Source organism: Barbus barbus (genome assembly GCF_936440315.1).
Source record: "Barbus barbus genome assembly, chromosome: 48".
Lineage (NCBI taxonomy): Eukaryota > Metazoa > Chordata > Actinopteri > Cypriniformes > Cyprinidae > Barbus > Barbus barbus.
In genome coordinates this window covers 6,841,854-6,858,749 of record NC_136726.1, presented here as the reverse complement: position 1 = coordinate 6,858,749, position 16,896 = coordinate 6,841,854, and the positions used below count along the sequence as shown (strand labels likewise).

Below are 16,896 nucleotides of genomic sequence, written 5' to 3'. Positions count from 1 at the left end.
GAAAAAAGGAAACAGTATCTGTAGGAAACACTTACGCCAGAGGGAGTAAGCTGGAGTACAACTCATATCATTTCACAGTTTCATATCACGGAGGAGTTCCTAACACAACATATGCGGACTTGGGAGAGAGCCCTGGGGAACACCCCAAAACCTTGTCTGAGGCATCTATGCATTATTTTGAAAATAACACCAAAAGGCAAGCGGATAACACTCGCATACATCCCATTCAGAAAATGTGTTAATTGTGCTTACGTAGTACCACAGCAAATATAGCAACAGTGTCTTGGCCCACTCCTCCAAACTTACACCTCTGTTACATTTCCTCAAACCCTCGTCCATCTCCTTATTCAGTGCCTGGGCCAAGATCTGGACCTTCCCTTCTTAACCCTTCTCCACCAATGGGAGATTTTCACAGATCAAGTGTCACTATAACAGAAAGACTTTTTCATGCCTGCATGTTTGCTGAACTTTACAACCAGTCTCTGGCAGCAGGGAATTCACTTCTTTCAGCTTTTCTGAGGTAAGAGTGAAAAAGGGCACAAGTGCAGCGGGTGAGGAAATTATGAGAGTGGGAAATATTGTGTGTAGTTTTGTGCGAGTTTACACTAAGACAGTTTGTGACAATGAATGTGTGAACTCAACGGGTTTTTACACAAACTTGTGGAGTTCATATAGCCTAATGCATTTAGTTGCATCAAAAGCTTGGTCAGTTATTGACTCCATAAATTTTTATATATAATACAGTTACATTGTCATTCAGACAAATTAAATGTAAATCTATTCAATCTATATTATCTAAATTTTCTATGTCCAAATATAGACCAAAAAAGTTGAGCTGGAACTTGGAAACTGGATCCTGAACAATGTTTGGGCCTTTTAAGTGCAGCTGTCTTGTCAAAGTCAAATTCTTTTTGACCCGAGATGTTTGTAGTGATTGCTTACATTTAGCTCCTGCCTGTTATTCAGAAGTTAACAATTGATTGTTTTTATATTTTAAATAATCAACCCTTTAATTATTTCTGATTGTGTAGTATTTTGTATTGATTCTTTACTAAATCAGAGTCCTGCAATATATAAAAGAAATATTACTTGTAAAATTGGGAAACAACACTTTATCCACTAAAGATGTCTTTGGATTCATGGCCTTCTCAGGAACGTTGAAATGATCAACAGGCAAAGTGGAAAACAAAATCTGATTTAATCTGAATTCATAAAATCTCACATAAATCTGAGTATGAGCAAGGGGACTTCTCATTTATCATGTGTCAGCTAGTTTATAGATTAGCTAATAATACAATTCAGTCAATGCTTAGCTAAAATGAGTTCACACATCTTGTGAGAAACTGAAAAGGGAAAAACATAGCAGACTACTATAAACAAAAATGTAATGGTTGCCTTAAAATGTAAAACATATTCTGATATATGTCAACATACCTGAAGTATGTGCACCCTGCATTCTTAGTCATCACTGACTATCTTGTGTATTTAATTTGGCAAAAAGCCGATTAGTTCAGCATTAAGGGGTCAACAGGGGAAAAGGAAAGATAGTTTCATGACAGTTTTATGAATCACTAATACTGTGTTCATTAGACTCTTTGCAGTCTTGCCTTGAGGTTCTGATTTGTGCATCATTCTTTCATTTTCTTTTAGTCTCAAAGTCCACTATCACCATGTCAGACACAGAGGACGTGTAAGTATCATAAAGTTTGTCATTTTGTAGTCCAACTGAACTTCAAAACATGCTTTTCTATGAATACTGAACTGAATTTGTATGACGTACACTAACCAAGCATAATCTGGCTTCTGTTTATTTTTTTTACAGCGAGCATTTTGAGGGTGAGTACAGTTTGTTCAATGTTTTCTTGTAAAATCTCATTTGTTTTTCAGTTCTAAACAATATAAATATTTGTGCTGTATCGGTTCAACATTTCTCCCTATGGTCATTGTTCTTTAAAGAAAATGCTGATAGTAGGCAATCAAAACGGGATATTGTGTAGACTTAAATGTAATAATCGTGCCATCCATGATACTGATGCACTGGTGATTAAACAATTTAAATTATTATTGTATGAATGCAGATTTCATCTCTTAGAAAGAACTTCTACTTCTGTATATGCCTACAAATACACAACATCCTGTTCTCCATTCTATTTAATTGATTTTATTGCACAATAAGGGTTATAAAATGTTTTTTTTTGTCTTATTTACACTGAATCTGTAGTGCATACATCAGACAATGTGAATAACATTATCTTACAGACATGTATAGATACAGACAATGTATAGAATAATGCGCAAATAGATTTATGTGAAATAAATGTATAAATAAATACAATAAAACAAACAAGGCAGGTATTTCTTTTTTTAAATGTTTTTGTTGGCAAAAAATGCCGTTGTTGGCAGATTCGGTCCCTTATTATTATAGTTGCTCATAACATCCATTCTGTTCTTGCTTTCTGTTCTTGTTTAATGCTTGCTGTCATTGAAGGGGAAGGTATGTTGATTACAGATGTATTCCACTTTACTTTGTTGAAGGGACAGATGTGTCTCCTCCTAGTGGACAACATCTATTATGCGGTCCATTCTAGTCAAGGGTGGCATAATGGAGCAAGACTGCCTATAATCCAAAAATATACACAAGCTAACCATAGTCCAATAATCAGACTAGGCTAAGTAATGAAATGGGTGAAAGAGTTTCAAATGATACCAACCATGCAGTGATCCATGGTTCGCGTTTGCTTTGCATGGCTTGTATTGAAAGCTGAACAACTCATTTCAAGGACAAGCTGCTTTTTAAATGTCAGAAGAAGAACATAGACCATGACAGGGACAGGGGAGGGGGAACAATTTAAGTATATGTTAAGATGTTCATGCTCATTGAAAATTTTCAATATTTTAATGTTTAAATTAAATATATTTTTTATATTAATAATATATATATATATATATATATATATATATGTTATTATTATAATTATATTTTATTTTAAATTATTATTTATTATTTTTAATTAATTATCTACATTATAATTATATTAAAAAATTTAATTACATATAAAAATCCACTTAATTTTAACTTTTTAATTTCAAAATGAAAGAGCAATCTATCTTTATATAATCAAATTTTCATTCCTTCTAATATTGTGGGCACAAAATACTAATTATGTGGCAGTGCTATGCCAATGTTTGAATATTGCTTTGTATTGTTAACTGTATTACCATTAACTGTATGTGTGGATTTCCCAATAACACAATAACATGTACTTGTCTCCTCTTACTCCTAATACAGAAGAGAAGCCAAAGTTCAAGTAAGTAGCCTGTAGGAATTTGCACATTACAGCAAACTATTTTTTTAAGATTTTAAGACATTTTAATTCTTTAACTACAGGCCATCAGCACCCAAGATCCCAGATGGTGAGAAAGTGGACTTTGATGTAAGAGTTAATGTATCTTTGGGAGTCTTTAAAATACAAATAGCCATGTATGTATTCGTCAATGGGATGACAACATTGTTTCTCACGTGTCTCAATGCAGGACATTCAGAAGAAACGTCACAACAAGGATACTCTTGAGCTGCAGAGCCTCATCGATGATCACTTCGAGCAAAGGAAGAAAGAGGAGCAGGAACTGATGGCCCTCAAGGAAAGAATGGTAAAGAAACGTCCCTCAAGAAATAAACTGTTAGCCTAACCTGATCTTCTTCAGAATAAGAAGTCGTAAATAAAAATTTTGCTTTCTGTCTCCGAACAGGAGAAGCGCAGAACTGAGAGGGCAGAGCAGCAGAGGGTCCGAGCTGAAAAGGATAAGGAGCGCCAGGTCAGACGTGAGGTGTGTATCACTGACCCTGCGAATCTAGTTCATTCATTTCCAAAAATAATAAATAAATACATGTTCGTTGATGACTTTCCCCCCCATTTTTTACCACAATGAATACTTCATATGACACAGCATCATTAAACACAAACTGTGACTAGATGTAGAACTACACAAGATGTAGTTTAAACATAAAAACTTTACCAAAATGTATATTCTCTTCAACCAAAAAGAGAAGAAAAATCATTTTTAAGTACTTGGGGTTGCCAGATGTCAACAATTAGAGCTAGTCTCTTAAAAGGACACATTTCCGCCCAGTGTTCTGCTGTATCTTAGCAACCTGGCAACCATGAGCACACAGAAAAAATATTATTCTTAGTTTTTTATTTTATTTTATTTTTTTACTTTCTCTTAGCAACCAGGCAAACATGAGCACACAGACATTTGTTTCGGTAAAGTTCCTGATGAACATGGACTTTGGTGATGCATGGATCTCGATTATATTGCTTTCAGTTGTGGTTGCTGAATAAATTAACTTATGCAACTTTTGTGTGACACTTCAGTCTTTTTTTGTTGGTTTAATAGAAAAAACAACATTAATTGGAATTAATATTAGGAATTTCACAGTTTTAGCATCTGAGAGAAGCTTTTGAGCTTTCCCAGTTGTAATAATGTACAGTATGATAATTTATATGATGATTTAACAGGATAGGTTGAGGACTATGATGAAACTACAGAACAGCTGACAAAATTTAGAAAGTGTCCATATTTTATGAAAACACTGACTTTGATAACTCCTATAGGAGGAGAGGCGAAGGAAAGAAGAGGAAGATGCCAAGAGGAAGGCAGAGGATGACGCCAAGAAGAAGTCAGCTCTGTCTGGTATGGGCTCCAACTACAGCAGCCATCTGCAGAAGGTCAGCTCTACTTCAAACATTTAAAATCAACTGAAGAGTATGAATTGAAATAACTGTGACTGAAACCCGACATACTGTTGTCCTTCAGGCCGATGCCAAGAAAGGTGGCAAGAAACAAACAGAGAGAGAGAAGAAGAAAAAGATCCTGGCTGAGAGACGCAAACCACTCAACGTCGACCATCTCAACGAGGACAAACTGAGGCGAGTTATGCTCCAAACTATTGAAGTGGCCATGTAAACAGTCTAGTCTTGCTTACTTATGTCTTGTGGACTTCAGGGACAAAGCACAGGAGCTGTTTGAATGGATTAAGACCCTGGAGGCTGAGAAATTTGAGCACATGGAGAGGTTGAAGAGACAGAAGTATGAGGTGAGAGAAAGAATAGACAAGAGGACGAGAAACATTTATGTACCTATACATGCCACTGTCACAACCAGTATTTGATTCTTTGAAGCTAATTTAGAGATCACAGATAAATCTCTGGCATTCCTCAGGTTACTACACTGCGCATGAGAGTGGAGGAGCTCAGCAAATTGTAAGTTGCAGGTTTCATGAATGTTATAGCGCCATCTGCTGTGCATGGCCTTCATGTGGCTGCCTGACGTGTGTGTTGTGATGGTGAAAACGTCATAAGCAAAGAACACTGCACTCACTTTCTGAGAACAGTAACAGAAATAGATTTGGAAGTTCCAAGGAGACATTTCCAATACATTTTAGGATTCAATAAAATGATTATTAAATTATCAATATGCAGTTCAAAACCAGTGAATATTATAGAAAATAACTGGTGTTTTGTCAAGAAATAGGACGGTGGGGACAGTGTACTTGAACTGGAACTCACATTTTTCTTATCTCTCATTCTTTCTTTCTTATTGGAAATCACCAAATCTGGTGTAGAAACAATCTTCACCCAGAAACTGCCAGTAAATTTCACAAACGCGCTGCATGAAACATTAATTAAAAAAACAACAACAAAACAAAAACAAATAGTAAAACTTGCTCCAGTGAGCTTTGTTTTATTTACTACAAGAAAATATTTTTTTTTTGCAGTGCATAGGCCCTGTAATAATAATATAAAAAAATATATATTATTATTATTTTTCATTAATAATAATTCTTAGTATAATTCACTTACAATGGTATAAGGGGGTATAAGGTATAAGGGGTGGGGAGATGCGGTAATAAGAAACGTAAAGTATAAATAGTGAAAAATAATACAAATGAAAAATAGTAATAAAAATATACTTGTAATAGAATTACATATTACAAATACAATATATGACTCTATATACTCTAACTATTGATAAAGGGACAGTAGGAATGTACACCTTGCTCCAACAATAATGCTGAGACAAAAACTAATGTTTTTACTCTTTTATTAGTATTTGAGCAGTTGTCTGTCTGGCAGAGAGATAAGCTGGTTTTGGTTCATTTTTTGTTATTTTGGATTCATCTTTGATTAGAGCTGCCAAAAAAAAAAAAACATAGCATTATGATACTGTGATAGTACGTAAGGCCTGGTTTGAACATTGTATGCTGTGGTGTGAAATGTAAAAATATATATATTTTTTAAATTTCACACACAAACAAATACAATAAACAAACAGATAGATAGATAGATAGATAGATAGATAGATAGATAGATAGATAGATAGATAGATAGATAATGAACGGACGATAGACAGATAGATAGATAGATAGATAGATAGATAGATAGATAGATAGATAGATAGATAGATAGATAGATAGATAGATAGATAGATAGATAGATAGATAGATAGATAGATAGATAGATAGATAGATAGATAGATAGATAGATAATTTGCTCACCTGTTGTCTTGTTGGATTCCTGCATTGCAGCAGCAAGAAGGGCGCCGCCTCTCGTCGCAGAAAGTAAGTGCATCGTCCTGCAGGCCAAGACCACCACAATGAAGATCAAGATACACCCCTCGATCTGTGCTGACCACACAGGACTCCGTAGTTGTTGATCAACCAACTCTTCCTCGTCTTGGACTGTATTTAGTTCCTTTTTATGTCATGTAAATAAAGTGTGACTTAAAGCCTTTGTCAGTAGTTCCTATTGAAACATCAATAAAATAGTTGTTTTTAGATATTGTCATGCAGGACCGTTTTGTTTAAGTTCGCCAGTGGATAAACATGTCCAAGTTCAAAATAAATTAAGTTGCATTAATACCGCATCTAAAAAAAAAGCTTTATAACTCTGATAACTCGCGTTAAATTCGCGGTTTTTATTGCATAAGGATAAACGTTAAAATACACTGCTCCGAAATATTGTAACACTGCCTATAATCACAAGATTTAAACATCGTAAGTGATGAAACTCGTGAGACAAAATTACATTCTTACCATATCTTTTGCTAATTTGATCGCTTTCAACTCCTGTCTCGCCGGTGACAGGCGGAAGGATACCAAATAACTTGCCATTTAAGTGAAAACTCGACCTACACGCGCGCGTATCCAGATATTCATCCGCCGTCGACAATAGTCCCAACAATTCCAATTTTCTAGCTCAAATTTCTTTTTTTATGCAAGAATTAATACAAGCATTTAAACAAAATTGTGAACTTCACATAAGTTATTTAAACCATTAATCCGTAGACTGTGTTTTAGTGTTTTCGTTTTTAACCAGTCGAAAATATTAGGCTATGTGGTAACCGACAGTCACATATAACTTTTCTCTTTTATTTATTTTTTTAATAAATGTGGCAGAAAGTTCCCAGATCTGCCATATGAATTTCTTCTTCTGAATGCATGAATTTATGAAAAATCTTTACAAACTGCACATTGAGCATGCGGCACGGGTTGCAACAGATAATGCACAGTTTTGATGATCAGTTGGCTAAAAAATAAAACGTTAACATTATGCAAATATATTAATACTATGCGATTTATTAATGGCGTATGACGTTCAGTACACAGCTTCTTTTTTTAGCAAAAAAAATAAATAAATGGGCCCTACAATAAAATGAAAAAAGATGATCATATCCGATGTACATTTATTATTATTATTTTTTAAATGTATCACTAGTTTTCATTATCACAGAGATTAAACTGGAAGCTTTTCATTATAGCCTAAATCATTTGGATGCGTTCATAATTAGCTAAATGTAGCTACATGAATGAAGTTTATAGATTATGGACCTATACTGTTTCCAGTGTTATCGAATCACGATTAATGTGAAGCCAGCGTTTTCATAAACGGCTATTTGCTTTTAGCTATTTTGATTGAGATGGTCCACTAGACTAGAACCAAATAATTTGGGGAAGCTTCGAGAAAAACATTGTTTCATCAACTGTAAGTTGCCAGAGTTCGTTGGCAATGGACAAAATGTAAACATCTAAATTATTTTATAGATTAAATTGGTAATTTGTTATGATAACTTTTTGTAGGCTATTGAATTAGTTTTATGATGAATTTTTAATAACAACCACCTTCACTTTTAAACTAATAATCCATTGTGTCATTAATTCATGGAATAAATCAAAACATTCCATCCCAATATTTGAGTATAAATAGTTATATTTTTATTAATCCGACATTCACTCGTAAGTATAAATATAAAGTTTAACACAAGACACGACAAGCTAGTGTTTCAAACAGGCATCATTAAATACAATATGTTTGTTCGTTTTCGTCGCTTTAACAAAACAGATCTTATTTACACATATACAAAAGTGGTCCGTATCTGGATTACGATTCTCTCGTAAATAATTAGGAAATAAAAAGTGATGGTGACAGAAAATATATTCACAAAGGGGGAAAGGGGAAAAAAAAATATGGTCACATTTTCACGTGGATAGAATAATATAAATAAGGGTAGTTAAGAAACTCACTTCTGCTGAGCCATTTTCATAATGGAATTAATTTTCCACAGCAATGCAATAAAGAAAGAGATCATTCGTTCCTATAGTTTCCAGCAGTGGATCGAAATAGTCTCTCTTTAGTCGTTAAGATCGGATTTGCCGGGGTTTTTCTGTTGAATGGTTCTCAGATTTGTCCTTTTCAATTTGTTTTGCAATGTTGCGAATCTTTAAAGCACTTGATAGATGGGATCCTGAGCCTGCTGTTGAGGGCAGTTGGTCGGGGACGGTGCGGGGGCCCCGGTCTCACTCAGGACAGACCCCTCCTGCGGAGAACCCTCCGGGACCGACGGCACGGGGCACGCGGGGGTCTCTGTGGAGATTCGCTCCACTATGCTGGACAGACAATCCAAACTGGACACCACTGAGCTTTTAGTATTCCGCGCGTCAGCTGTAAAAACATACACAGCAGATTTTAAATTTCAACTCAACTGCGATTTTAACTTTAACGCAAATATTTGTATAATTTTGTAAAATAATTTTAACTTTGAGTCACTCAATGTTCGTTTAGCTATTTATTTAGTGTGCTACAATGACAGTTTTCGACGCATGACCTACTATTTGGCGTGTCGTTATAGTAAGAGCTGTTCCGTCTTCTCGACTGACATGTAGGACCCATGAAATCCATCTAGAAAATACAAAAAGAAAATTAAAGACATTTAAATCAAGGCATATTTTAGTAATTTTAAATAGGCGAATGCTTAAAACACTATTTAGCTTAAATTATTTTTTTTAATGTGACATTATCATTCGATAAAATGCTACTTTGCCCAAGTAAACCAAGTTTTAAAGTTTAAAACCATTTTAAACCATTATTGAATGAACGAACGAAAGAAATATAGTATGCTAAACTAAACTAAATAATATAATTACGATACTCATCTCTACAGCATATAAACTGAACGTCTCACCATGCCATCAGAGCAGTTGGATCTCGGGCTGGAGGCATCGGAGTCTCCACTGTAATGTTCCAGAACGGGATAGTAGTTCTCCTCTTGACTCCTGAGCAGCGCCTGCAGAGACTCGATGTAACTAATGGCGTTTCTCAGAATCTCCACTTTGGGCAGCCTCTGGTTGGGGTTGGTGGACGTGCATCTCTTGAGGGTCTCGAAAGCGTCGTTGACTTTGCCCAGTCTTCTCCTCTCCCTCATGGTGGCGGCTTTGCGGCGGTCAGCGTTGGTGGTTTTTCTCTTGCAGGCTTTGCATGCCCACAGCAGGCACCTGCCGGCCTGATGATGCCCGCTGGGCGCCCTCACGTGCTCGTCCTCGAGGTGATGCTCGTCGGGCTTGAGCAGGCTCACGTGGACGAGCCTGGGGTCCAGGTCTTCAAAGAAGTGCATGTCGTTTGTGTTGAAGCAAGGGTCGTCGTAGAAATCATCAGCTGACGGGATGGGGAAGGGAATATCCGACAACTCCATCTTTATGTGTTAAGGTAAAAAAACAAATGGATAGGCCTATACTTGAATGCTTCCCAAGTGGTAACGTTTTTAAGGATTTAGGAATATTAAGCCAAATTCCTTCCGATCCTGAAACGTGTTGCTCAAGACAATCTTTAATAAAAAATCGCAGCTCCTGGAAAGGTTTCTTTGATTGTACCCTTCAGGTACTTGCTGCTGGTGAGAGCTCAGGGCCTGTTTATAAACAACACAGCCGATCGGGGGCGTGTCCTGCAGAAGACAGATTGACCAATGAACGTGCGTTTAGAAAGAGGGCGTGGTTTTGACGGCCTGACACTTCAGCTAATGCCGGGGCCATAAGAATGTTAAAATGATGAATTAATTTATAAATAATGGTAAAAGTTGCTATTACTCCGTTGGTTCGTATGTGTATTGAGTATCGCTTTCATTTGTTTATTTGTCATCAAGTCACAGATTTTTAGCTTACAATTAATTACAAATTCCTGAATTTTCCCAGGAATCATTCGAGGAAGACTTCCCTTTTATCTTTTCTAAGGGAATCTTTCAACTATCATTTGTTGCCTACTAAGTATATATGTTTGTAGCCTACTATTGCATTCGATAAGTCGACAAACAATATAGGCTACCCTAACAGAACAGAACAGAAAAAAAGCTGTTAACATTTTGTTTTGGTTTCCAGTGATCCATGCATAAAGATGTTTTTATGCTTAATCGAAAAATGAACGCGAGTGATAAATAACTCAAAATATCGTTAAAATGCATTGAAATACATGCACATGTGTAAATATATCGAATATTATGGATGCTTACCATGTTTGTAAAAAAATAAATAAATATATATATATATATATATATATATAGGCCTATATAGACCTACTCTGAATCATGTTTAGTTTGTATCAGTTGTTTAATGAAACACTGGAGCACTGATACACTTATATGTTAATACTCTTATGTATTACACATGCTTTAAAAAATCAAATAAAGCACACACTTACACACACACACACACACACACACACACACACACACACGCACGCACAACAGATTACAAATGCTTTTTCCAAGGTGCACTTTATTTATTACAGAAAGATCTACAAGGTAAAGTTAATTTATTTCATGATTTATGTATGATGTTGCAAAGTTTACTTATGCTAGACGCACAAGTCCAACAATAGGGGGCGCTAAAGAGCCAGATGAGAGTTAAAAACTACTTTTTTTTCTGTTTGAAAAGCCCTAAATGTGTATGTGTGTGTGTGTGTGTGAGAGAGAGAGAGAGAGAGAGAGAGAGAGAGTTCCTCTGTCTCTCCTCTTAGTACGTTTTGCCTGAATACAGACTGCTGGATTTAATAGCCTATTGTAAACTGTTTTTCTAAGATTTTATGTGTATATGTTTTATGTTAAACTCATTGACAATTGTGTGACACAATCATATTTTACTGTATTTCTTTTACCAGAACTTTTTATACTATAAAGAAAAAAATACACATGTACGCATATAAATTGTGTTTATTAAAAACAGTGCCGGATAACATTCAAAAGTCAAAACATAGAAGACAAGGTAAAATATTCTAAAATACTTAATTTTCCAAAAAAATACAATTGTCATTTTCATTTGAAATAATGCTCACCAAACAAAGACATGCAAATGTAAAATATTTACTGTTCAAAAGTAGATTTTTTTGAAAAGAAATGCAAATAAATTTCTCACACACCGGATAAGCAGGTCAATGGAGTGTTCCATATATAATTGTGAAGCACAAAATAATAATAATAAAATAAAATGAGAGAGAGAGAGTTGCAACAATGAAGTTTAAACTCTTATTCGGATTACTGTCACTGAAGAATACATTGATTTTAATGGAATGACATTAAAATATCTACATCTGGAGAGACTTGTTACATAAAAAACTGGCACTATTGTGAGTGCGTTTATGCACTTTATTTTCCCTTTTGGACCAATATGTTATCTGTCTCAGACATATGTAAAATGTATTCTGTTTAAGGGCCAAAGACACACACTCAAAAAATTAGGTGTAGGATTTACTTATTATTAAGTTGAAATGGCAAGTAACACATTGAATTAAACACAAAATTATTAAGTTGAAATGAAATAATTGAAAAATTAAGATGAAATAAAAATTAATAATAATCTTTGTTTTATTTATTATGTTGAATAATCACATTTTACAGTGCAAACATGGTTCCTAAATGATTAACAAAGAGGAAGTCTAAACGGTCGTCAGCGTTTCTTGTAGCCGGTCAATGAGGTACTCGCCAAAGCCACCCTTGCTGTCACCGGTGCAGCCCACTCTGCGAGCGCTGGTCAAGAGGTCACCGACGAGTTTGACCTTTGGGACGAGGGGCTGAATGAACTGACTCTTGATTATGCTGGCGGTGTGTGGATCTCCGTACTCATGTGCCAGCTGATTCAGCTCCAGCATGACGCTCATCTCCTCCTTCCACTGGTTAAGCATGATCTCCAGAGCAGGAAGGATGGCACACACCTCCTCAGTGCATGGCCTCTGTAAATGTTACATATTATAGGTTAAATATAAAATTAATCGGTTCTGGATGCTGATTGGTGAATGCAGCGTTCCAGCACCCTTCTGAAATCTAATAGCCCCTACAGATGCATGTGAGGGAAGCCCGTGAGTCCCCACATGTGAGAAAGTCTGTGTCAAGTGTGCCATTTGGGACTGGGCTGATATAGCTTGGCCTTGAGTGCTGTTGAAGTTACACATGATTTTCTAAACTAAATTTTGTGTCTAATTGGTTAGGGATTCATCATAGTAGAATCACTGCAAGTTACATTTGGGCCAGTGACAAATAAAAGTGTCCATGAAAAAAAATTTAAAGTAAACACAATTCTTTAAAACTTTTACAAAAAAGCACTTTGAAATGTACCTTTATATTAATGTTGGGCATATAATAATAAAAAAAAAAAAAGTTTAACTTGAATCACTAAAACAAATTACCATCAAGTAAATAATAAAATGCTACAAAAGAATGCTGCAAAAGCTTTATTAAACAACTTAAAAAACATCTAAATGGATCAGTCCATGTATAGGTCAAATTTGAATTGAGCTACAATTAACTAAGACAGCACACAGTTGTTTCCAAGTGTGTCCAACCATCACCCAGCACGGATGAGCGGATAACAAGGTGTTCAAAATCGCTGCTGATGGACCCTCACCAGTCCCGGTCTGGATCAATTTTACACGAGTCATAAAATCAGGGAAGGCTGGAAAGTAAAAAAAAATAGAAAGAAGAGAAAGGAGAGGACGCAGTGTAAAGTGACAGCAGTGCGAGTGCCATGGAATCCATCTGGAACCACAATTAATGCACTGTCCTTCCGCCTTCACATTAATCTCGCCAATTTTCCGGAACTCAGGGGAAACGTATACCCTAACAGGCATTAAAGGAGAAAACTCTGCAAAACCCCCTGCTGGTTTACCCCCATTGCTCTCGTTCTCTCTGCCCTCCATCCCCCTTAAAGCTGCTGCTGCTCCATACAGACAAGAGTCAAAAGAAAAAAAAGTGTTATGATCATAAGCCTATTGAGTAAACATGAGTTTAAATGAATGAGATGCCTTCTTTATTCTATATCTAGCTGCTATTTCTTTTAAGAAAAAATACAGGGCACTTTGGCCAAGTCTTGTGGTGGTGCTCTGGTTAACTGGTTAGATGGGTGAGTTACCTGGATGTTCTTACTGCAGTATTTTCCTCCGCGCTGGGACAGATACTGCAGCATTGCCTCTGCCCGCTCTAGTTCCTTCACTGATTCCAGATGAAAATACGCAGACACTCTGGGTAAAGCCAAATCACTCTGCTCAAAGATTTTGGCCTGAAACACAAAACGGAAGACAGATCTGATGTAGAACAAAACTAAGTCAAAAGTTATTTTGCTAACCAGTTTCCTGTACCGTTTCCTGTAAGAGAAGAAAATGGGTCAGGATGTGTGTGTGTGTGTTGTTGTTGTTTTTTGTTTTTGCTTTCTATTTATTTCAAACATAATAATAATAGTAATAATAATAATAATCACATTAGCTCCTATTTCAGCCTGCTCTAAAGGCCTATTATTATTATTATTTTAATTTCAGCTTAAGTTTCACTTTTAAATGTGTTTTTCTCTAGTTATTATTATTATTATTATTATTATTATTACCTTAAAATGTTATATTGTACAGCACTGTTCAGTCTTGGTTGTTTTTAAATGTGCTTTATAAATAAACAATAAATCTGTTACAATTACACTGACATTTGGCAAAAGAAGTGGAAAAATACTTTGATATTGTTAATAATATTTCAAAAAAGTCTCAGGTCATGTGATAAGAAAACATTTTGTTGCCATGTGACAAGAACTAACAGCAAGGACCACTTTAGACCCCCCTTGACTGTGTTGAGATCAGTAAGTTTTTTTATATTCATGATCTATTCTTTGTAAAAAAAAAAAAAATGAAAATGTTGATTTTTTTTTAAGCAAACAAAAACGATTCATCTGTTTCATTCCAGTATGATGCAACAAAGTGTTTTAGTTGGCCAACTTTGGATATTCCATTTGATATTGTGTCATTATATCAATATTTTGTTGAACATGGTAAAAAACGTTTTTCAAAACTCTATAAACCAACATGAATTTGGTTGACATTTTTAAAAGTAAATTTTTAAAAGATTACTCGTGCTTATCATCTCTCTCTTATTTACCCGATGAAGTTTTAATAAAACAGTGTTTTTATATAGCCTATAGGGCGTCTTTGGTTGGCTCGGGCTGGGTGGGGGTTACCATGGATGACAACAACCCATGATAGACAACTAAACCTTCCCACACAACGCAGTTTGGCATACATCTTTATAAATGAAAGCGGCATATTAAAGCAGTTCTGCTACACTGATATAACTTCGCATCATGTTTTAAAGTAAAGTTCTTACCAGCGCTTCCAGTCTGTAAGAGACCTCCATAAGCAAAGTGGAAACTCCACACAGACTTTCCTCCACAACAGTCGGGAAGTTTTGCCTCGCCAGACTCCCAGCAGAAGATATGTGTGTTTTACAGAGAGGAAGGCAAGTTTTTATTCGCTTTACTCTCGGTTCCGACATGTTTACGCTGTAACGGGCATCAATAGCCTGAAGGTCAATACTGTCCTCGGTGATTTCACGCCTTTCGCATGTGGACTCAGTATACGTATTTCCGTCTTGTGAAGCAATAAATGAACTAATGATGAAATAGTGATGAACTAAAAGTCAGAGTCGACGGCTGCTGCGGTAGGACGAAACTTGCTAACGTTTCCCGTTCATTCTGTCAAGTTCATCCGGTTTTATGTGGGTGGATACATAAGTGGGCAACCTGCCCTGCGAATATATAGGCAACTATAGTTTTACTCGAGTTTGCTGATACTGTATATTGATACGATAATGATACTAAATTATCTAGAATGACTGGATTGAATTATTATATTATTATTTTATGACAGTTTCCCTGCTGAACAGTCTAAACAAGTTTGTTGGTCTTAGCTGCACTTGTGAAGAAGATGGCTTAACCTCCTGAGACCCGAGAAAAAAGAAAACATTTTTTTGAATGTCTTTACATTGTTTAGAGCATTAAATATATATATATGTGTGTGTGTGTGTGTGTGTGTGTGTGTGTTTCATCCCTCTATCTGATGTGAGCATAAGTATTGGAGCAGTTGCCTCACAGGTCTTTCTAAGTGATCAGCTGTGTCCTGTTGCATTAATTCTTCAGATATTAAAAGCAGGGAATGTGTCGTATCAGTTATATCCATTACTTCTGTATTCTGAATCTTGCATTCGATGATGACACACACAAACCAGGATGAAGACGAGGGAGCTGGCTTTGAGAGAAAAGCAAGCAATTTGGATGCTAAAAGAAAAGAGGAAGTCAGTTAGAGCTCTTGCAAAAACAAAGGGCATGGATAAATCAAGAGTTTGGAAACCACCAGCGACACCAGCAACCAACAACGACCTGATCGGCTGAGAAAACAACAGTAGTTGATGACAGACAAATCATAAAAGCTGTGAAAATGAACCCTAAAAGACGTGTCTGTATAACAATGATGCTCTGACAATTTACTGTCCTCAGGAGACTTTGACACAGAATTACAGATGCTACACAGCAAGATGCAAACCTCTGACCAGGAAGGGTACAAAACCATCTTGCCTACCAATATTCAAGAAAATGCCACCAGATTCATTGGGAAGTGCTTCATATACCATCGGGACAATGACCCAAAACACCCTGCCAGTTCAGTCAAGGAATTTATAAGGGCAAAGAAATGGAAAGTCTTAGATTGCCCAAGTCAATCTCCAGATTTAAATCTGATTGAACATGAATATCACCAGCTGAAGAGGAGAGTAAAGGCAGAAACTCCCCAAAACAAGCAACAATTGGAATTGGCTGCATTAAAGGCTGGGAAAAGCATTTCAAAGGATGAGACCAAGAGTCTGGTGATGTCTTTGGGTCACAGACTCACTGCTGTGATTGTGTGCAAGGGATCTGCGACTAAATAATAGCTTTTAATATATTATATCTGCCTTATGTTCAACTGTCCCAATACTTATGCTCACATCAATGAGTGGGATGAACTCTAAAAGCACTGTTCTTTTTATTTGATCAAACATCTATGTGTTGAAACGGCTAATAATAAAATGTGACATTCTGTAGTTTTGTCTCATATTCATCTTTTAATAATATTTGCAAATGTCTTGACTCCACAGCCTACAGAGCAATTTTGTCTTTACTGTTCCAATACTTATGGAGGGCACTGTATATTCGAATAGTGAAGACCACATCACAGATATAATGAACAACACAGAGGAACAATATCATTGGAATCACTTTCAGAATGA

The 16,896-nt window shown here is 36.0% G+C and overlaps 2 protein-coding genes and 1 pseudogene across 3 annotated transcripts; 1 reads left to right on the top strand and 2 right to left on the bottom strand.

The window, feature by feature from the left end:
• Nucleotides 1–440: 440 nt before the first annotated feature.
• LOC306866310 (troponin T, fast skeletal muscle isoforms-like) lies at nt 441–6,626 on the top strand (annotated as a pseudogene). The gene is made up of 12 exons (XR_013786112.1): nt 441–520; nt 1,651–1,690; nt 1,823–1,836; nt 3,290–3,308; nt 3,389–3,434; nt 3,535–3,651; nt 3,751–3,828; nt 4,617–4,730; nt 4,819–4,931; nt 5,008–5,098; nt 5,224–5,264; nt 6,590–6,626. The product of XR_013786112.1 is annotated as a troponin T, fast skeletal muscle isoforms-like (transcript).
• Nucleotides 6,627–8,255: 1,629 nt separating this feature from the next.
• On the bottom strand, nt 8,256–10,220 carry LOC306866496 (myoblast determination protein 1 homolog). The gene is made up of 3 exons (XM_079411737.1): nt 9,523–10,220; nt 9,170–9,239; nt 8,256–9,002 (listed from the first exon to the last, which is right to left on the bottom strand). Exons 1-3 carry the CDS (start codon nt 10,027–10,029, stop codon nt 8,782–8,784), a joined length of 798 nt encoding a protein of 265 aa, XP_079267863.1. The 5' UTR covers nt 10,030–10,220; the 3' UTR covers nt 8,256–8,781.
• A 1,301-nt stretch (nt 10,221–11,521) lies between these two features.
• Nucleotides 11,522–15,365, bottom strand: LOC306866810 (ferritin light chain, oocyte isoform). Its single transcript, XM_079412175.1, has 3 exons — nt 14,962–15,365; nt 13,730–13,876; nt 11,522–12,554 (listed from the first exon to the last, which is right to left on the bottom strand). Exons 1-3 carry the CDS (start codon nt 15,127–15,129, stop codon nt 12,261–12,263), a joined length of 609 nt encoding a protein of 202 aa, XP_079268301.1. The 5' UTR covers nt 15,130–15,365; the 3' UTR covers nt 11,522–12,260.
• Between the last annotated feature and the right edge of the window lie 1,531 nt (nt 15,366–16,896).